Genomic DNA, 23,611 nt, shown 5'->3' with positions numbered 1-23,611 from the left:
ACCACCCGGGAGGAACGAGGAGCGCCATAGCAATGAGGGAGGTTTCTCAGATTCTGGAGTGGGCGGAGGCCCACAACTGTTCACTGTCAGCGATCCACATTCGGGTGTGGACAACTGGTAAGTGGATTTTCTCAGCAGACAATCCTTTCTTCCGGAGAATGGTCTCTCCATCCCAAGGTGTTTGCGGAGATATGCAACAGGTGGGGGACTCCGGAGATAGATCTCATGGCGTCCCGTCTCAATACCAAGCTACCCAGGTATGGTTCGAGATTCAGGGATCCTCAGGAGGAGCTAATAGATGCATTAGTGGTGCCTTGGAGGTTCAGTCTCATATACCTTTTTCCGCCATTACCTCTCCTTCCTCGAGTAGTGGCACGCATCAAGCAGGAGCGGGCATCAGTGATAGTGATTGCTCCATCGTGCCTGCGAAGGATGTGGTTCTCGGATCTAGTGGGGATGTTCTCAGCTCTTCCATGTTCATCAAAATCTAGATTCTCTGAGGCTGACTGCGTGGGGATTGAACACTTAGTCCTAGCCAAGAGAGTTTTCTCTTAGAGAGTTATTGATACTCTCATTCAAGCTTGTAAGCCGGTTACTCGTTGCATCTATCATCAGGTTTGGAGGACCTACTTATTCTGGTGTGAAGAGCGTGGATTCCCCTGGCATAAGGTTAGGGTTTCCAGGATTCTTTCCTTTCTCCAGGATGGTCTGGAGAATGGCCTTTTTGTTAGCTCCCTTAAGGGACAGATTTCGGCCCTATTTGTGTTACTGCACAAGAGGCTCGCTGAGCTTCCAGATGTTCAGTCTTTTGTTCAGGCTCTGGCTAGAATCAGGCCTGTGTTTAGATCTAGCGCTCTTCCTTGGAGTTTAAATCTTGTTCTTAAAGTTTTGCAGAAGGTTCCGTTTAAGCCTATGCATGTAGCTGACATTAAATTACGGTCTAGGAAGGCTATTTTTTTCTACTGGCTATTGCTTCGGCGTGCAGACTCTCTGAAATGGCTGCCTTGCAATGTGAGCCTCCTTACCTAGTATTTCATGGCTGTTCTTCATATTGGGTTAGGTTTTATTCCTAAGGTCGTTTCAAATTGCAAAATCAATCAGGAGATTGTGGTTCCTTCCTCGTGTCCTAATCCTCCTCCTTCGAAGGAACGGTTACTTCATATTTTGGATGTGGTTCTGGCCTTGAAGTTCTATCTTCAGGCTACAAAGGAGTTTAGACAGACTTCTTCTTTGTTTGTTGTCTATTCTGTGAAGCATAGGGGGCAGAAGGCCTCGTCCATTTTCTTATCTTTTTGGTTGAGGAGCAGTATTCGCTTAGCTTATGAGACAGCAGGACATAAGCCTCCTCAGAGGATTAAGGCTCATTCAGCTAGAGCAGTGGTTTCCTCTTGGGCCTTCAAGAATGAGGCCTCTATGGATCAGATTTGTATGGCGGCTACCTGGTCCTCCTTACATAACTTTTCTAAATTTTACAAGTTTGACATTTTTGCTTTGGTTTAAGCAGCTTTTGGGGGGAGGTTTTGCAGGCTGTGGTGCCCTCAGAATAGGCCCTGCCTCCTTTTATTGCCCTCCCGTTCATTGTGTCCCCTGGAGCTTGGTTATTTTTCCCACAAGGAATGAATGAAGTAAGGAATGAAGCCGTGAATGCTCCTCATTTTAAGAAGGAAAACATAAATTATGCTTACCAGTTTATTTCCTTTCCTTCTGCATGAGGATAGTCCATGGCCCCCGCCATCTTCTCCGAAGGGCGGGCCTACATTTTTTTTTTTCTGACACCATTTTTACCCTGATATTTCTGTTCCTTGTTCCCTTGGCAGAATGACTGGGATATGAGTGAAGTGGGGGGAGGTATTTAAGCCTTTGGCTGGGGTGTCTTTGCCTCATCCTGGTGGCCTGGTTCTGTATTTCCCACAAGTAAGGAATGAAGCCGTGGGCTCTCCTCATACAGAAGGAAAGGAAATTATCTGGTAAGCATAATTTTGTTTTTTGTGTCCTAATCCTAAAAATGCTTCTGAATTTTTTTGCATTTCCTTAATGTTAGGGCACTGAAATATTATGTTTATACTACCAAGGTTTTCAGACAAACATCTATTTTTTTTTCTTCTTTCTGGGCCTAGGAAAGGTCACAAGGCCTTTGCTATTTCTTTATCCTCTTGGTTCAAACTTATGATTCACTGAACTTTTTTGGAGCCAGGTCAGCCTCGGCTGCGGCGGATTATGGCTCATTCTACCAGGTCAGTTGCCACTTTTTGGGCTTTTAAGAATGTGACTTCAGTTGATCAATTCTGCAAGGCATCTACTTGGTGTTCTTTTATTTTCTACCATTTTGCTGTTTTTTTGCTTCCTCTGAAGCAGCCTTTGGTAGAAAGGTTCTTCAGGCAGTTGTCTCAGTTTTTATGGTTTTGCCTGTTTTTTTAAGTACTTTTAATAAAAATAAGTTTCTTTGGGGTTTTTGATTTATTATCTCAGTGGAAAAAAATGTTTTTAAATGCCTCCCTTTCTTTTATTACTCGTGGACTCCACGGCTTGGGTATTAGTTCACATGAGTAATGGATAGTGGACTCTTTCCACCTGTATGAAAGAAATAATAATTTATGCTTACCTGATTAATTCATTTCTCTTCTATTTCCAGGCTCCCTTTATGGCTCTTATTCCTTTTTCCTGCCTCACTTTCTTGGCTATACGTTAGACTAAGGTATCTTTCCCTCCTCCTAGTGGTAGAGAAGAGTTTCCATGGGTATACATCCAGTATTCCATGACTCTTGTCCCTTGAAGGGTAGACCTCATAATTGCCCAGCCACCAGGTTGCCCTGACACTGAGATCTGCACCATAATGGATTGTAGACTCTCGCCACCATTAAAGAAATTAATCTATAACGTAAGCATAAATTGTTTTTCGATTTACTGTTTAATTGGAGGACTGCCCGATGTAAGCACTGACAAATGTTTTAGAGGTAGAGAGTTGATTAACATGAAAGTTCCAAGTGTTATGCACAAACATGTAACTTAAGTGACAAACATGCAGATATGGATGATGCAAATTCATTTAGTCACTAAATCTTAACATTAAATACGTTAGAACCCCTTATAACAGGGGACCGAAAATCCAAAGAATACCAGTTTGAAACTTTAAAGTCCCCAAACCTGTCTCCTCACACCACCATGAGAAAACTATACGATTAACCAACCCCTTGCATCCTGTTTAACATACTATGCAAGGGACTTATGTTGATACACAACTCATTTCTTATTGCCACTGTTGTGATGGAGACTTCATACAGGTAAATAAAATTAAGATCAGTTGCCCTTCTTTGGTGGGGTGTTACAAAATATATATATCCCGATTGCAGTGACAATCCTCCGTCTTGATCCTAGATGAGCTTTGTTCTGTTAGAAACACATGTCCTTTAAGGGTAGACTATAATATTGCCCAGTCACCAGGTTGACATGCCACTGAGACCTGCACCATAATGGTATGTTGCATGCCCTTGCCACTGACTATCCTCCAATTATGTATAAAAGTTACCTTTTCACAGGCTTCACTCTCCCTCCTACACAGGTATTTGTAGTACATTTATATGCTGCCTGTGAATGCAGATATAAAGGAGATCCTAAGAGCCTCTATAGGAACCAGTAATTTAGTGACTGCCATGACTCCCAGACATTTTTATAATAACAAAGAAGAAAATAAAAATGTTACCATTTACTTTTGTAAAAAACAACCTATTACTTACAAAACAAAAACATATATGTAAAAACACTATAAACAACAAATTAAAGGGCCATAAAACCCAAATTTTGAAACACTTGAAAGTGATGAAGCATAGCTGTAAAAAGCTGACTATAAAATATCACCTGAACATCTATATGTAAAAAAGAAATATATTTTACCTCAAAAGTTCCTCAGTAGCCACATCCCATTGTAAAGGACTTCTAAGCAGCAAATCAGTATGTCTGTCCCGGGACAGCTAAGGGAGTGAGCTTACGTGCACACTCATCTTATTTCCCTATTCAGTTTACGAAAGTTTACTATGAAATCTCATCAGAGTTAAGTGAAATCTCATGAGATCACAGTAAGAGAGTTCATGACCTCAGCACTGCGGATGCTGATTGGCTGCTGTTCATTTCTTCATTTTTTTTTTTTTTTTACCAGCAGCTGAGCAACAGCTGAATTATATTTTTTTACACAGAACTTACTCTGCTGAGCTGAGGAAATTGAGGTAAAATCTTTTTTTTACATAGAGTTCTCAGGTGTTATTTTCCTATCAGCTTTTTACAGTTATACTGCATCAGTTTCAATTGATTTAGCATATGAGTATTATGTCCCTTTAAGCAAAACTAATTTTGTGCCTTAGTTGTTTTGAGGTCCTACCTCTTTCTCCAAATATGGTCTTGCTTGGTGTGGCCAAGCTATGTCCTCAGACTGTCAGTACTGATTTTTCTTTTTCCATAGTCTTTGGCAATGCTTTGCTTATTTGCAGAAATAGTATACAGATTAAAAATACTTAAAGTGAATGTAAATTTTGATGCTTAAGTGCCCGGTTTTTAAAACTTTGATTAAAAACAAGGGCACTTTAATTCATCAAAATTTACATTTCACTCCTGTTGTGACAAAAAACTTACCTTTTAAACTTCACAGCAGCTGCTGCTTCCTCCGGTCTCACAAGCCATTTCTGATGTCAGAAATGATTGATGGGTCATCCTCCAATCACAGATTCCCCCCCGGGGGATTCAGTGTCTGATTCACTGCTGTCATTGGAGGAAGCCGGATACCTCATTTTAGACCCAGGAAGAGGCTTTGAAATGGGTGGAGGAAGCTGGAACTGCTGTGAAGATTAAAAAGTAAGTTTATTTTCACAACAGGAGTGAAATGAAAATATTGATGAATTAAAGTGCCCCTGTTTTTAATCAAAGTTTTAAAAACCGAGCACTTTAGCATCAAAATTTACATTCACTTTAAATATCCTCTTGAGCAATTCATTTGCACTTTGTATGTGCTTTTATATTTGCATTTCAAAATTGAGAAGTAATGGTTATTAATCTTTTCCTCCTCTGGTACAACAGGATGGAGTGGAGTGTTCCAAACTATTTGAGTGGCATGATGGACCCCTGGTGTTGGCCATGAAAGAAGATGGGTTCTTCTTGATGGATGAAATTTCTCTAGCAGATGATTCTGTATTAGAGAGGCTTAACAGGTCGGTGTTCCTAAATTAAGTTTGTTTGTTACATCTATTTTATCACATTAAACATATCCATTATTTCCTTCACACTTTTGTAAAACTATATTAAGTACTAATGGATATATACATTACTGGCCTTCTGAAGTCTGTAGAATATTTCTTTTTTTTTTTTATTTTGGAAGTGTAAAACACATTTCCTCTTTATCCTGTATAGAGTTTGCTTTTTTTTATTTCTTCCTCCTATATTTTATATCCACCTTCTAGATGTATGCTGATGACACAGTTTTTGTTACTGATTAGCTGCATTCCTCTTTTTGAACCTCTGTGTAGTGTCTATAAAATGTTAGATTTACAGCTTACCTAGGTATGCTCAGCAGCAGTGCACTACTCAAATATTGATGGCATTTAAACGCAGTACAAAGTCAGTTCCTTTTTAAGCCTAATCTCATACTAGGGTTGTTGTTTGTTGGGCCTAACCTTTTTAGGTTAAATGGACAGTAAACATCTTGAGATTTTTATTTATGTTTAGTTTTACATAATGAAACAACCTTATCTGCCTCTAAAAAATGAGGATTTCTTTCCTATGGCATGGAGAGTCCATAACGTCATTTCAATTACTAGTGGGATATTCAACTCCTGACCAGCAGGAGGAGGCAAAGAGCACCCTAGCAAAGCTAGTGTAACTTCCCTTATCCATAAACCCAAGTCATTCTCTTTGCCTCTGTCAATGGAGGATGTGCGATGATGGTGTCTAAAGATATTTAATCCTTTTATGGGTACTTTCCCTGCAAGCAAGGATTGGGGTCTAGCTGTGTCCACGTCGGTCTCTTTACTAAGAGTAGTGGTGGCTTTTAGCAGCTAGAAGGCGGTGAAGTAGTCTTTGCTTTACTTTTAACAGATTTGTTACCCTTTTGCAGAAAGCCAGGGTTGGTTACTCTGTTCTTTCTTTTACTACAGGTTCATGACAGGGAGTGAAGTACCTGTCACACCTAAGTAGCTGTTATCTGCCCTGCAGCTAGATACACAGGTAAGTGCCTTTGTGCACTTCAGAGGTTAAATCCTCAATTGGATCTATTTTGGAGTATATATATCTTTTTATACTAGATAAAAAATATTGGGCAGTTTCTTTGCAAGGATGTTTGTATATTTAGGAGACTAAGGGGTTAATATATAGCAAATTGCTATGAATTTCTCCATATTATGAGACTGGCTGAAGGAGAGCTTAGGTTTTATTCTAACCCCAATTTTTTTTTTTTTTTTTTTTTGGGGACCTATCAGTAGGAAATTAAACTATCCGGTACAATAGGTACAAAAAAGTTTTTATTTACTGTTCAGTCACAGCCGTTACGGAATGCGCGCTTTTACTTTGTGGCGTAGTTTCCTTTTTAATGCCGCTCACGTGACTCTCCGCTCTTCCTCTGTGATTGCAGTCGCATTTGAAAAGCGGAGCTTGTAGAAGCTGGTGTCGGCTATTGCGGCTGGTAACTTCTAACGATCGGATCGTTTATTATTAGAAGAGGACCTTTTTATTCACTGTGGGGGGGGGGGAGTCCTTTTTCCTTATACTATTGATGTATATCACTCAGTACGGTAGGATGCTTCTGTTGCCTGTGGGCTTAGATGTGTGTGAGGTTTTCTTTTCTATAGTTTTTCTTTATTGCTTAAAGGAATTATATAATTTTATTTTTAACATTATTAGTGGGAACTAGTTGAGTTATAATGGACACAGAACAGGATTCATCTATTACATAAGATAAATGTTTACATTGTTCAGACGCTCCAATTGTGCTCCCTATGCAATTTTGTTCCTCATGCTTATCTAAGACGTTAAAATTTAAATATAATGCTGTTCAAGACATGCCACAGGTTTCTCCTCAAACGTCCCAAGCCTTAATGGTTTCACATACAGTGCCCTGCGGTTCATCTCCACCTCCTGGGGGTGTTTATTTGCCAGGAGATTTTGCTGCACAGATTACCTCTGCAGTGTCTGCGGCTTTAGCTGCTTTCCCTCTTCGGGTAAGCGGAAATCTAGACACATTTCTGCTAGTAAGGTTTCTGACCCCTCTAAATCTGCGCTGGTCAACCTTTCCAAGATGTCTGATGATGAGGATGCTTCAGTAGCTTCTGAAGGGGAAATCTCAGACTCTGATACTATGGGGAAAAATCTTCTGAAGAAGTTAAATTTTAGATTTAAGCTTGAACATTTTGGGTTGCTACTGAAGGAGGTTCTAGCTACTTTAGATGACTCTGAACCTTCGTTTGCTGTCAACCCTAAAAAGTCTTCTAAACTTAAGTCTCCCTCTTCTGAGGATGTTTCTCCAACATTGGTGTGTCCGGTCCACGGCGTCATCCTTACTTGTGGGAATATCTCTTCCCCAACAGGAAATGGCAGAGAGTCCCAGCAAAGCTGGCCATATAGTCCCTCCTAGGCTCCGCCCACCCCAGTCATTCTCTTTGCCGTTGCACAGGCAACATCTCCACGGAGATGGTTAAGAGTTTTTGGTGTTTAAATGTAGTTTTTTATTCTTCTATCAAGTGTTTGTTATTTTAAAATAGTGCTGGTATGTACTATTTACTCTGAAACAGAAAAAGATGAAGATTTCTGTTTGTGAGAGGAAGATGATTTTAGCAGACAGTAACTAAAATCGATTGCTGTTTCCACATAGGACTGTTGAGATGAAGTAACTTCAGTTGGGGGAAACAGTTAGCAGACTTTTCTGCTTAAGGTATGACTAGCCATATTTCTAACAAGACTGTGTAATGCTGGAAGGCTGTCATTTTCCCCCTCATGGGGATAGGTAAGCCATTTTCTTAGTCTCAAACAGAATAAAGGGCTTAATATGGGCTATAAAACTGGTAGACACTTTTATGGGCTAAATCGATTGCTTTATTTGGGCATTTTATACATGTTTATGATGATATTTCACATTTATAAGCTTGGGGAACGTTTTTTAACGGCAGGCACTATGTTAGACACCTTTTCCAGTCAGGGAGGGCCTTCCCAGTTGTAGGCTGAGCCTCATTTTCGCGCCTTTACTGCGCAGTTGTTTTTGAGAGCAAGACATGCAGATGCATGTGTGAGGACCTGAAAATAGTTGGAAAAGTTTCTAGAAGGCGTCATTTGGTATCGTATTCCCCTCTGGGCTTGGTTAGATCTCAGCAAAAGCTGTAGCTGGGACTGTATAGGGGTTAAATTTGTAAACGGCTCCGGTTCCGTTATTTTAAGGGTTAAAGCTCTGAAATTTGGTGTGCAATACTCTTAATGCTTTAAGACACTGTGGTGAAATTTTTGAACAATTCCTTCATAGTTTTTCACATATTCAGTAATAAAGTGTTTCTGTTTAAAATTTAAAGAGACAGTAACGGTTTTGTTTTAAAACGGTTTTTGTGCTTTATTAACAAGTTTAAGCCTGTTTAACATGTCTGTGCCTTCGGATAAGCTATGTTCTATATGTATGAAAGCCAATGTGTCTCCCCATTTAAATTTGTGTGATAATTGTGCCATAGCGTCCAAACAAAGTAAGGACAGTACTGCCACAGATAATGAAATTGCCCAAGATGATTCCTCAGATGAGGGGAGTAGACATGATACTACATCATCTCCTACTGTGTCTACACCAGTTTTGCCCACGCAGGAGGCCCCTAGTACATCTAGCGCGCCAATGCTTATTACCATGCAACAATTGACGGCTGTAATGGATAACTCCATAGCAAATATTTTATCCAAAATGCCTGCATATCAGAGAAAGCGCGATTGCTCTGTTTTAAACACTGAAGAGCAGGAGGGCGCTGATGATAATTGTTCTGTCATACCCTCACACCAATCTGAAGTGGCCATGAGGGAGGTTTTGTCAGATGGGGAAATTTCAGATTCAGGAAAAATTTCTCAACAAGCTGAACCTGATGTTGTGACATTTAAATTTAAATTAGAACATCTCCGCGCACTGCTTATGGAGGTGTTATCTACTCTGGATGATTGTGACAACTTGGTCATTCCAGAGAAATTATGCAAAATGGACAAGTTCCTAGAGGTTCCGGTGCACCCCGACGCTTTTCCTATACCCAAGCGGGTGGCGGACATAGTGAATAAGGAGTGGGAGAAGCCCGGCATACCTTTTTGTTCCCCCTCCTATATTTAAGAAATTATTTCCTATGGTCGACCCCAGAAAGGACTTATGGCAGACAGTCCCTAAGGTCGAGGGGGCAGTTTCTACTTTAAACAAGCGCACTACTATTCCTATCGAGGATAGTTGTGCTTTCAAAGATCCTATGGACAAAAAATTGGAAGGTTTGCTTAAAAAGATTTTTGTACAGCAAGGTTACCTTCTACAACCCATTTCGTGCATTGTTCCTGTCACTACTGCAGCGTGGTTCTGGTTCGAGGAACTAGAAAAGTCGCTTGGTAGAGAGATTCCATATGAGGAGGTTATGGACAGAGTTCACGCACTTAAGTTGGCTAACTCTTTTATTTTAGATGCCGCCTTGCAATTAGCTAAATTAGCGGCGAAAAATTCAGGGTTTGCAATTGTGGCGCGTAGAGCGCTTTGGCTAAAGTCTTGGTCAGCGGATGTATCATCCAAGACAAAATTGCTTAACATCCCTTTCAAAGGTAAAACTCTCTTCGGACCAGAATTGAAAGAGATTATCTCAGACATCACTGGGGGAAAGGGCCACGCCCTTCCACAAGATAGGCCGTTCAAGGCCAAGAATAAGTCTAATTTTCGTTCCTTTCGCAATTTCAGGAACGGACCGGCCTCGAATTCTGCATCCTCTAAGCAAGAGGGTAATGCCTCACAGCCCAAACCAGCCTGGAAACCTATGCAGGGCTGGAACAAGGGTAAGCAGGTCAAGAAGCCTGCTGCTGCTAACAAGACAGCATGAAGGAGGAGTAGCCCCCGATCCGGGACCGGATCTAGTAGGGGGCAGACTCTCTCTCTTTGCTCAGGCTTGGGCAAGAGATGTTCAGGATCCCTGGGCACTAGAAATAGTTTCTCAGGGATATCTTCTGGAATTCAGGGAACTACCCCCAAGGGGAAGGTCCCACATGTCTCACTTATCCTTAAACCAAATAAAGAGACAGGCGTTCTTACATTGTGTAGAAGACCTGTTAAAAATGGGAGTGATACACCCTGTCCCAATAAAAGAACAGGGAATGGGATTTTATTCAAATCTGTTCGTAGTTCCCAAAAAAGAGGGAACATTCAGACCAATTTTGGATCTGAAGATCCTAAACAAATTTCTCAGGGTACCATCGTTCAAAATGGAAACCATTCGAACGATTCTACCCACTATCCAGGAAGGTCAATTTATGACTACCGTGGATCTAAAGGATGCGTACCTACATATTCCTATCCACAAAGAACATCATCAGTTCAACATTACCAGTTTGTGGCCCTCCCATTCGGGTTAGCCACTGCTCCAAGGATTTTCACAAAGGTACTCGGGTCCCTTCTAGCGGTTCTAAGGCCGAGGGGCATTGCAGTAGTACTATACCTGGACGACATTCTAATACAAGCGTCGTCCCTGTCAAAAGCAAAGGCTCATACAGACATTGTTCTGGCCTTTCTCAGATCTCACGGGTGGAAAGTGAACGTAGAAAAAAGTTCTGTCTCCGTCAACAAGAGTTCCCTTCTTGGGAACAATAATAGATTCCTTAGAAATGAGGATTTTTCTGACAGAGGTCAGAAAATCAAAGCTTCTAAGCGCTTGTCAAGTTCTTCATTCTGTTCAACGTCCTTCCATAGCTCAGTGCATGGAAGTTGTAGGGTTGATGGTTGCAGCAATGGACATAGTTCCTTTTGCACGAATTCATCTAAGACCATTACAACTGTGCATGCTCAAACAGTGGAATGGGGACTATACAGACTTGTCTCCAATGATTCAAGTAGATCAGAAGACCAGAGATTCACTCCGTTGGTGGCTGACCCTGGACCATCTATCCAAGGGAATGAGCTTCCGCAGACCAGAGTGGGTCATTGTCACGACCGACGCCAGTCTAGTGGGCTGGGGCGTGGTCTGGGAATCCCTGAAGACTCAGGGACTATGGTCTCGGGAAGAGTCTCTTCTCCCGATAAACATTCTGGAACTAAGAGCGATTTTCAATGCTCTCAGGGCTTGGCCTCAACTAGCAAAGGCCAGATTCATAAGATTCCAATCAGACAACATGACGACCGTTGCGTATATCAATCATCAGGGGGGAACAAGGAGTTCCCTGGCGATGAAAGAAGTGACCAAAATAATACAATGGGCGGAGGTACACTCCTGCCATCTATCTGCGATCCACATCCCAGGTGTGGAAAACTGGGAAGCGGATTATCTGAGTCGTCAGACTTTCCATCCGGGGGAGTGGGAACTCCATCCGGAGATCTTTGCCCAACTGACTCAATTATGGGGCATTCCAGACATGGATCTGATGGCGTCTCGTCAGAACTTCAAGGTTCCGTGTTACGGGTACAGATCCAGGGATCCCAAGGCGACTCTAGTAGATGCACTAGTAGCACCTTGGACCTTCAACCTAGCTTATGTGTTTCCACCGTTTCCTCTCATTCCCAGGCTGGTAGCCAGGATCAAACAGGAGAGGGCCTCGGTGATCTTGATAGCTCCTGCGTGGCCACGCAGGACTTGGTATGCAGACCTGGTGAATATGTCATCGGTTCCACCATGGAAGCTACCTTTGAGACAGGACCTTCTTGTTCAGGGTCCATTCGAACATCCAAATCTGGTCTCCCTCCAGCTGATGGCTTGGAGATTGAACGCTTGATTCTTTCAAAGCGTGGGTTTTCAGATTCTGTGATAGGTACTCTGGTTCAGGCCAGAAAACCAGTAACTAGAAAGATTTACCATAAGATATGGAAAAAATATATCTGTTGGTGTGAATCCAAAGGATTCCCATGGAATAAGATAAAAATCCCTAAGATTCTCTCCTTTCTACAAGAAGGTTTGGATAAAGGATTATCTGCAAGTTCTCTAAAGGGACAGATCTCTGCTTTATCTGTCTTACTACACAAAAGACTGGCAGCTGTGCCAGATGTTCAAGCATTTGTTCAGGCTCTGGTTAGGATCAAGCCTGTTTACAGACCTTTGACTCCTCCCTGGAGTCTAAATCTAGTTCTTTCAGTTCTTCAAGGGGTTCAGTTTGAACCTTTACATTCCATAGATATTAAGTTACTATCTTGGAAAGTTTTGTTTTTAGTTGCTATTTCTTCTGCTAGAAGAGTTTCTGAGTTATCTGCTTTGCAGTGTTCTCCGCCTTATCTGGTGTTCCATGCAGATAAGGTGGTTTTGCGTACTAAGCCTGGTTTTCTTCCAAAGGTTGTTTCTAACAAGAATATTAACCAGGAGATAGTTGTTCCTTCTTTATGTCCGAATCCAGTTTCAAAGAAGGAACGTTTGTTACACAATTTGGACGTAGTCCGTGCTCTCAAATTCTATTTAGAGGCTACAAAAGATTTCAGACAAACATCTTCTTTGTTTGTTGTCTATTCTGGTAAGAGGAGAGGTCAAAAAGCGACTTCTACCTCTCTTTCCTTTTGGCTTAAAAGCATCATCCGATTGGCTTACGAGACTGCCGGACGGCAGCCTCCTGAAAGAATTACAGCTCACTCCACTAGAGCTGTAGCTTCCACATGGGCCTTCAAGAACGAGGCTTCTGTTGACCAGATATGTAAGGCAGCGACTTGGTCTTCACTGCACACTTTTGCCAAATTTTACAAATTTGATACTTTTGCTTCTTCGGAGGCTATTTTTGGGAGAAAGGTTTTGCAAGCCGTGGTGCCTTCCGTTTAGGTGACCTGATTTGCTCCCTCCCTTCATCCGTGTCCTAAAGCTTTGGTATTGGTTCCCACAAGTAAGGATGACGCCGTGGACCGGACACACCAATGTTGGAGAAAACAGAATTTATGCTTGCCTGATAAATTGCTTTCTCCAACGGTGTGTCCGGTCCACGGCCCGCCCTGGTTTTTTAATCAGGTCTGATGAATTATTTTACTCTAACTACAGTCACCACGGTACCATATGGTTTCTCCTATATATTTTCCTCCTGTCCGTCGGTCGAATGACTGGGGTGGGCGGAGCCTAGGAGGGACTATATGGCCAGCTTTGCTGGGACTCTTTGCCATTTCCTGTTGGGGAAGAGATATTCCCACAAGTAAGGATGACGCCGTGGACCGGACACACCGTTGGAGAAAGCAATTTATCAGGCAAGCATAAATTCTGTTTTTTCCTGTTCCAGACAAGATTTCTGAAACTATAGCTCAGGAATGGAATAAGCCAGGGGTTCCTTTTTCCCCTTCCTCTGTTTTTAAAAAGATGTTTCCTGTTGCTGACTCCATTAGGGACTCATGACTTATGTTGCACGGTGCCTAAGGTAGACGCGATCTCTACTCTAGCTAAAAGAACTACTATTCCTATAGAGTATAGTTGTTCCTTTAAGGATCCCATGCATAAGAAGATAGAGGCTTAGTTAAAAAAGTTGTACATCCATCAAGGATTACAGTGGCAACCTGCGGCAAGTATTGCTACAGTTGCAGGTACAGTATTTTACTGGTGTGATGCCCTGTCTGATATCAGAGGAGACTACGATTGAGGAGATCCAAGATAGGATCAAGGCTCTTAAATTAGCCAATACCTTTATCTGCGATGCCAACATGCAGGTAATTGGACTGGGAGCTAAGATATCTATCTTCACTGTCCTAGCTCGTTAGAGCTCTGTGGTTAAAATCTTGGTTGGCTGATGTTTCTTTAAAGGCCAAGCTTTTGACTTTACCTTATAAAGGTAAAACCCTATTATTTCCTGGTCTGGCGGAAATCATTTCAGAGATTACGGGTGGAAAGGGATCTTTTCTACCTTAGGACAAGAAGAATAGACCTAAGGGTCGACAGACTTCTAATTTTTGTTTCTTTTGCAACTTTAAGGGACAGAAGTCTTACCCCCTCTACTTCCAAACCAGACCAATCAAGGTCCTCTTGGAACTCCAGCCAGCCTTGGAATAAGGGAAAGCAAAACAAGCCTTCCGCTGACTCTAAATCATGAAGGGACCCCCAATCCGATTTTAAATCAAGTGGGGGGCAGGTTTTCATTTTTTTGACCGGCTTGGATACGCCATGTTCTAGATCCGTGGGCTGTGGGCATAGTATCTCTGGGTTACACAATAGGATTCATGTCTTGCCCTCCAAGTGGCAGATTTCTCCTGTCAAGACTATCCTCAAACCAGGTAAAGAGGGAGGCCTTCTTAAATTGCGTAGAAGACCTATCCTCCCTGGGAGCTATTGTACCGGTCCCTCTAGAGCAGTGTTTCCCAACCACGGTCTTCAAGTACCCCCAACAGTCCTGGTTTTCATTATAGCTGAACTAGAGCACAGGTGAAATATTCAGCTGATGGATGAGAGCAGGTTGGTTACTGATCAGCTGATTACTTCACCTGTGCACTGGTTTAGCTATAATGAAAACCAGGACTGTTAGGGGTACTTGAGGAACGCGGTTGGAAAATGCTGCGAGGAACAAGGTCAAGAATTCTATTCAAATCTATTTGTGGTTCCAAAAAAGGAGGGAACTTTCCGTCCTAGTCTAGACTTAAAGTGCGTCAACAAATTCCTCAAGGTTCCGTCCTTCAAGATGGAAACTATTCATTCTATTCTTCCATTGGTTCAGGAAAGTCAATTCATGATGGCCATAGACCTGAAGGATGCGTATTTACACGTTCCCATTATCACCAGTTTTTAAGGTTTGCCTTTCTGGACAAGCATTTGCAATTTGTTGCACTCCCGTTTGGTCTCGCAACTGCTCCCAGAATATTTACAAAGGTTCTAGGGGCTCTATTGGCAGTGATCAGATCCCAGGGAATTGGTGGTGGCTTATCTAGACGACATCTTGGTTCAGGCGTCATCTTATTAACTAGCAAAATCTCATACAGAGATGTTGTCTCTTCTATGTTTCCACGGGTGGAAAGTGAATCTGGAAAAGAGTTCTCTAGTACCTGCTACAAGAGTGTGTTTCCTAGGGATAATCATAGATTCCCTGTCCATGAAGATTTTCCTGCTCGGTTCCATCTATGACCTCTGCAGCTTTGCATGCTCAGTCAATAGAACTGGAGACTATTCAGATTTATTGCAGAGGATAAATCTGAATCCCCTAACAAGAAGCTCTCTCTCGTGGTGGATTTCACAGGAACATCTGTCTCGGGGCACTTGCTTCCTGAGACCTTCCTGGGTGATTGTGACTACGGATGCCAGCCTGTTAGGCTGGGAAGCTGTTTGGGGTTCTCTTAAAGCTCAGGGCCTGTGGTCTCGGGAAGAGTCTTCTCTTCCCATAAACATCTTGGAGTTGAGAGCAATTTTCAATGCCTTGAATACTTGGCCTCAATTATCTTTAGTCCAGTTTATCAGATTCCAGTCGGACATCACCTCCTCAGTGGCTTACATTAACCACCAGGTAGGAACTCGGAGTTCCTTAGCCATGAAGGTGACTCTCATTCTGCAGTGGGCGGAAGCTCATGATTGTCTCCTATCTGCCATCCGCATTCCAGGAGTGGACAATTGGGAGGCGGATTTTCTTAGCACACAGACTTTTCATCTCGGGGAGTGGGCTCTCCATCCGGAAGTGTTCTCAAGAATAACTCTCAGGTGGGGGGTTTCCAGAGTTGGACCTGATGGCGTCTCGTCAAAACGCCAAGCTTCCAAGGTACGGATCAAGGTCAAGAGATCCTCAGGCCGCTCTGATAGATGCTCTGGCAGTTCCTTGGAATTTCGGTCTAGCATACCTGTTTCATCTGTTTGCTCTCCTTCCACAAGTCATTGCTCGTATCAAACTGGAGAGAGCGTCTGTTTCTCATAGCTCCTGTCTGGCCTCGCAGGATCGGTTTAGCGGATCTGGTGAAGATGTCATTGCTTCCACCTTGGAGGTTACCTTCTAGTTCAGGGTCCTTTCTTCCATCCAAATCTAAATTCTCTGAAGCGGACTTCTTGGAGATTGAACGCCTAGTCCTGTCTAGACATGGTTTTTCTGAAACGGTCATTGATACCATGCTTCAAGCTTGTAAACCTGTTACTCACAGAATTTACCAAAAGGTATGGTATAAATACCTTTTTTGGTGCGAATATAAGGGGATCTCCTGGAGCTGGGTGAGGATTCCCCGAATTGTATCCTTTCTTCAGGATGGCCTGGATTAAGGTTTCAGTCAGTACTCTGAAGGGTCAGATTTCTGCACTGTCTATTCTTTTGCACAAACGTCTGGCAGACTTGCCAGATGTCCAATCTTTTGTTCAAGCCCTGGTCAGAATCAGGCCTGTGTTTAAACCTGTTGCTCCTCCTTGGAGCCTTCACCTAGTTTTTAAAGTTTTGCAGCAGGCTTCGTTTGAGCCAATGCATGTTGTTTATATAAAATTATATTGGAAGGTTTTGTTTCTCCTTGCTATTTCTAATGCTCACAGAGTTTGAGCTTTCAGCTGTGCAGTGTGATTCTCCGTACCTTGATTTTAATGCAGATAAGGCGCTCCTTCGTATTAAATTGGGGTTTCTCCCTAAGGTGGTGTTGGATCGAAACATTAATCAGGAAATTGTTGTTTCTCCTTTTGTCCTAATCCTCCTTCTCATAAGGAACGTCTTTTGCATAACTTGGATGTTGTGCGTGCTCTAAAATTTTAACTACAAGCTACTAAAGATTAAAGGCAAACTTCTGCCCTGTTTGTTGTTATCTCTGGAAAGCATAAGTGGCAGAAGGCCACTTCTACTACTCTTTCCCTCTGGTTAAGAAGTATGATTCGTTTTGCTTATAAGTCAGCTGGACAGCTGTCTCCTGAGAGAATTACGGCTCATTCCACTAGGGCTGTCTTCTCAACTTGGGCTTCTGTGGAACACATTTGCAAGGCGGCAACATGGTCCTCTTTGCATACCTTTTTCCAAATTCTTCAATTTTGATACTTTTGCCTTGGCTGAGGCCTATTTTGGGAGAAAGAATCTTCAAGCGGTGGTGCGTTCAGTTTAGGTCCTCCTGCCTTGCACTCCCTCCCTTTTCATTCCGTGTCCTCTAGCTTAGGTATTGGTTCCCACTAGTAATTCTAATGATGTTGTAGACTCTCCATGCCATAGGAAAGAAAACAAAATGTATGATTACATGATAAATTTCTTTCTTTCCGGGCATGGAGAGTCCACGACCCCGCCCTCTTTAAATTTTAATTTGGCAGTTTTTTTTTTCTTGCGTAAACCTCAGGCACCTCTATACCCTTGTGTTTCTTCTTTCTTCTTTTTCTATTTTCCTTCGGCTGAATGACTGGGGGTTAGGGGTAAGCGACCTTAATTAATAATTTTGCTAGGGTGCTTTTTGCCGCCGCCTGCTGGCTAGGAGTTGAATATCCCACAAGTAATTGGAATGACGTTGTTGAGTCTCCATGCTTGGAAAGAAATTTATCAGGTAAGCATACATTTTGTTTTCAGTCTGCTGACTCCTCAAGGCTAACCCTGTAACATATATTTCACTAATTGGCTTTAGTTGATACCTGTGAAACTGTGTACTTTCTAATAACTTTATGAACTTGCCTTGCTGTCTGACTGGCTCCTCCAAATAAAGCTAATAGTGGGTGGCATTTTGGCTATTGGAAAAATAATTGCAGTAAAAAGATGTTAAATTGTATTTAAAACGTTTAGTCTTGGCTAATAGGTTATATAGCAACACAACAGAAATGGCTTGTAATTGCAAGGTTTTTACTGCTCTTTTAAGTTTTTTAATTTTTCAAGTCTGCCATGTATTCCTCCTTGGATACTGTAAATTTTGCAGTTTAATGTGTTTCTCAATTATTAGCAGCAAATATTTCTTCCTTTTAACAGCCCATACCTACTTATATAGCAAATAGGAGACCAGAGGAGGTGCCTGATAAAGTAAGCTTATGTGCAGGGTTTTTTTTTTAGCACGTCTGCCATATACGTACAGTTCAAGTTTGCCCGATTCTGCAATATTCCTTTGCGTACAATAGTGCAAAAGTGAGTTTTAATAGTAAATAAATGTATTTTAGTGGTTCGTACTGTGTGATATAGGCATGGCCTAATACAGATAAAAGGGATTTAAAAACAAATATAGGAGTGCCAAAGGCTTGTGGTTACTATTAAGGCTAAATAGTGCTTAAAGACCACTGAACAATATATATATATATATATATATATATATCTATCTCTATATCTCTATATCTCTATATCTCTATATCTCTATATCTCTATATCTCTATATCTCTATATCTCTATATCTCTATATCTCTATATCTCTATATCTCTATATCTCTATATCTCTATATCTCTATATCTCTATATCTCTATCTATATATATCTATATATATCTCTATATCTCTATATCTCTATATCTCTATATCTCTATATCTCTATATCTATATATCTATATATCTATATATCTATATCTCTATATCTCTATATCTCTATATATCTATATATCTATATATCTATATATCTATATATCTATATATCTATATATATATAAAAAATATAAATTAGAAACAAATTATTTATTAACAAAAATATATATATTCTGACCAGGCTTTAACAGATCATAAAAACTGAACAAATAAGTGAAACAATAGTAAACATAAGTGCATACAAAAATGTACTAATACCCACCTACTAGGAAGGTGTAGTGAACATTAAACAATGAACAATGCTAAACAATGTAAGTGTACAAATATAGCGTTCAATCAAGGGTGTGATGTACTCTGATAATAAGCTTCCCTACTGGGGCGAGTGAACCAGAAAAAAAATATAAAAAATTTGAAAAAGTATAAAAAAATATATTAAAGTAAAAAATTATATTGGATAGTACACGTGTACAAATAATAGATTGAGTCTAGTGTCCTATAGGCTAATGTGAATGTGATAAAAAAAGAGGCCTAAATAGTTTCCTTTGGTGCAACCAAAAAAGTCCTTGAACAAGATCCTAGGTGATGTTGAGACAGCCTTGGTGTGTGGAACTGTAGTAATCAGTTAGCCTTCGGTATACAGACTAAAGTAGTACTACCTGATAAAATACATATGCAAAAAAACAGCTACATGGGGGGATGCTTCTGGGCGGTGGGCATGATGGACGCTTATTTTAGAGGCTGAGGAATCGGACTTGTATTTCTGCTGCATATAGCTCGATTGTGGCACCATTTATGTTTGTGTGTGTTATATTTTGCAACCACAGATTCTGCTGCACACTTTGATATGTTTTGACACGCCAACTTTAGTCCTAAACTACCGGAACAAGGTGGTACGCAGTAGTGGCCTAGAAAGAGCCAGAACTTCATCTAATCCCCCTGGGCTTCCCGGGTATAGCAGCTTGTAAAGCTGTCCTATTGTACCTATACCGACATCGTAAACATGGCACTTGACTGGGAACCCCTTGAAGAAGCAATTTGCAACCTTTTAGAAGAGCATTGCCAGAAACTATCCCGTCTGATCTCTAACAGCTTTAACATGCAATTACCCTACTATGCAGCTAATGAAGTCGATCAGCAGCCTAGGGATCCCCAGTACGTGTGTGCAATTATTCATAAGTACTTGATCAGCCTTGCATCTACACTGGTAACAGGGGAGAACCATACTGCTGACCCGGTCGGCACTGTAGGAGAAAACTCCCGAACACTTCAAAAGCCTAGTTCCACAATTGAGAATAGCAACACATTCAGAACCGGGGCCGACCAGAGGAGTGAACCTGAGAGTACGGCTAGATTTGGAGGACCGATCTATACCGGCAAAGATAGACTGGTCTGGCGACAAAACTACATGCCAGGAGATAGAACAGTATATGTGCTAGAAGCAGAGGGGCATGGGTGTTTTCTGTGTGGATAGGAACTGATCCTCTGAATGGCCAGTGGTGCGATTTACTCTGCTCGGTGGATTGACGGACCACCATGCTACTTCTGCTATTGGAGTCATTCACAGCACAGGGGATCTGGCTGATACTCCTTCAGTGAAGCCCCAGCACCACATAGGCACCGGCAACTGGTATAAATTTCTCTGTGACTATGTATATTCCTTTGCTACAGTTCTGCCCTCATGGAGACTATCTTGCCCTCATGATGGTGATTGCGCCTTATGTCGGAGAGACTCTAAGTGCTAACAACATACCCAACGGGAATGAGCTCTGCTGGTAACTACAATCTGGGGGTTAGCAAACTTTACCAGATCCTTTTGTAAAAAAAGAAACTTCTGTTTTAAAATAAGTTTCCAGATTTGTTAACTTTGTTTGGTCGCTCAATTATGCATACTAGGCCCTGGGGGTACTCTGTTTTTAGTGGTTCTGTTTATACTGTGCCAGATTTGGCTATATCATGGGAGAGCCGTTATTTAAATCTATACCTTATTTAGGTCCACCCTCCATTTATCACATATTTAATTATGGTCTGTGCAGGGGTTCTATGTGTTGCATTTCCTATATTAGTGGGCTTATAGATTATATGATAAATTTCCTGACTTTACATTTGTATTAATGTTTCGAGTGGAGTTTGTGGGGACCCTCCTGGAGACCTATTTCCTCATCAACTACAATTATGCGCAGAGTACCAACACCTTTCTTGAATATTTAGGTGAAGTTCAGCGTAGCTTTGTTTTATTTATGGGATGGTTTGTATGTGAGAGAACATGTGTTTACTGTTACCTTGTCAGCCTAGTGACTGAGCTACACTGGTTTTCACAAGCACTTTATTGCAATATTATATAGACCATACAGCTACTATTCCTGTCCCATCACCAATATGAATATGGTAGCCATTATCGATACAACAATATCTCCCCTCTTCTCCTGGGTGTTTATGTTGGGGGTAAGTGGGGGGGCCCCTGATAGAACACTTTGGGTAGGGTCAGTATGTTATGTAATTTAACGCCTTCACACAAGCCTATAAACAGCCATAACACTTCCCTCTCCCTCGTGGCCTGTGGCCAAGGCCAGGAGGGAGACATAAGTCAAATATACCTTGTATCCAACAGAGGGATGTGGGCCTAGCAAAAACGGCTTAAAAAAAATGTTTTTATAAAAAAAAGAAAAGGGATGTTTACTCTAATATTATATCCCCCTTGCGCAATACATGTCACGTATGAGCAGACTTTATTCAGCTCTCGCGAACGTAATAAGGAGGAAGTCTTAGCTTATTATACAGATAATTATGCCTCACTGAAACCCCTGAACATGGCCCTCCCTATCTAACTACCGTCTTACTCCTATTTCTTCACATGCTAAGGAGAATGATGTTATTATTTGCTAACCATATAATATAGTCTGCCAACCACAAATGTACCTATAACTGGAAATAAGCCCAACTAGATAGTTTGTTATTGCCAATAGAACTACATGCTCAATTTTTACTAATGCATCTATACCCATAATTCAGTAGTACGGTCCTACACCCTCCATTTATGTGATGGCTCACTGAGCAAATTATTACACTTGCACTAATTAGTTACAATTTCAGTTGGGGCCATTTGCCTACAATCGCCTTATCTTTTCATTTCATTATGGTTGCCTTTTTGGTTCTGAGGTTGGTACAGCCCTTTTGAGACACATTTATTATATTACCCCTTGAATTAACCACTTAAGTTTTTTTCGTTAGACACAAGAGGGGTCTGCTTTGTTTATACAAGGGACTAAAAATTTTTGTATGTTCATTATTATGTAACTGACAGGTTCATGTTGAGAAGACATGCTCTATCTTGCTTTATACTTTGTTTTTCTGTTATGACAATGCATGTAACTATGAAGAATGTAATCCGATTCCATGCCTGTAAACCATTTATTTTTCCTCAATAAAAAAACAAAAACAAAAAAAAAAAACAGCTACACAGTGAGTCTAATTGAAAATTGACTCACCAGGGAAGAATAAAAGCCTCCTTATCTTCAAGTCTACGCGTTTTGGCCCGTGAAAAGTTCTTTTTTCAAGATATAAGGAGGTGTGTGAGGTTAGACCCTATAAATGTTTCATCTACCAATCAGATTAAGATTACTAAAGGGAGGATTGCCTCCAAAATAAAGCATAAGCGTCCACGCGTGTGACGCCGTAGATGTTTCCTGTTTCGGCGAAGGTACTTCCGGTTTTTACTTAAATGTCATATCCGGTCTATGCACTTCCGGTTTAGCGTGGTAACGCTACTTCCGGTTACGGGATAGTGTAAGAATAAAAGCCTCCTTATCTTCAAGTCTACGCGTTTCGGCCCATGAAAAGGTCTTTTTTTCAAGATATAAGGAGGTGTGTGAGGTTAGACCCTATAAATGTTTCATCTACCAATCAGATTAAGATTACTAAAGGGAGGATTGCCTCCAAAATAAAGCATAAGCGTCCACGCGTGTGACGCCGTAGATGTTTCCTTTTTCGGCGAAGGTACTTCCGGTTTTTACTTAAATGTCATATCCGGTCTATGCACTTCCGGTTTAGCGCGGTAACGCTACTTCCGGTTACGGGATAGTGTAAGTATCCATATTAGATGAGGTCAAGTTCTTCCCTAACGATATTGGTATTTAAATTAGAGGGATAATACTTGACTTAATAGTTATATGAGCTGTTAAATCATGTGTCATTAGGTTAAATGGGTGTCTAACAAAGTGCCTAATCTTTATATATTTTTGGCTCAAAATTAAATTTGTAGAATATGTAGCAGCTGGTATTATTATGTAACCATTATTTAAGTATTAATTATATGCCATATTGGAACCATCAGAGATGGATCCAGAGTGTTAAAAAAGGGGTATATATATATATTTCTTTAAGTAATGTTAAAAAGATATATATATATATATATATATATATATATATATATATATCTATCCATATATATCTATCCATATATATCTATCCATATATATCTATCCATATATATCTATCCATATATATCTATCCATATATATCTATCCATATATATCTATCCATATATATCTATCCATATATATCTATCCATATATATCTATATCCATATATATCTATATCCATATATATCTATATATCTATATCCATATATATCTATATATCTATATCTATATATCTATATCTATCTATATATATATATATATATATATATATATATATATATATATATATATATATAGAGCCATAAATATAAAAACAATTATATAAACATTATAAAGTTAAAATTAGTGTATAAAAATGCAAAAAACATAAAAATACACATACAAATATACATATAAATGAATTAAAAATGGAGGCCTATATTCTTCCCTGTACACTGTACACTATAAATATTTATATATAATTTTTACATAGAATGTCCATCTGTGTTATAATATGTTATGCTACATGACTGCCACCAATGTTTAGGTTCACAATGTCGTGGACCTATCACTGCGAGTGGCAAGCTATTTATACACAGTGTATGTATGTGTGTATGTATGTATGTATATATATATATATATATATATATATATATATATATATATATATATATATAT

At 40.5% G+C, this 23,611-nt stretch overlaps 1 protein-coding gene across 1 annotated transcript in view; it reads left to right on the top strand.

Moving 5' to 3' along the window:
- MDN1 (midasin AAA ATPase 1) overlaps positions 1-23,611 on the top strand; it is a 1,255,339-nt gene that overhangs the window by 390,003 nt on the left and 841,725 nt on the right. The window contains 1 exon segment of the mRNA XM_053710546.1: positions 5,065-5,195. Within this exon segment, the coding sequence (XP_053566521.1) occupies positions 5,065-5,195 (131 nt within the window).

The sequence above is a fragment of the Bombina bombina genome, chromosome 4, assembly GCF_027579735.1.
Source record: "Bombina bombina isolate aBomBom1 chromosome 4, aBomBom1.pri, whole genome shotgun sequence".
In the NCBI taxonomy this organism is placed as follows: Eukaryota; Metazoa; Chordata; class Amphibia; order Anura; family Bombinatoridae; genus Bombina; species Bombina bombina.
This window is presented reverse-complemented; position numbering and strand designations above follow the sequence as displayed.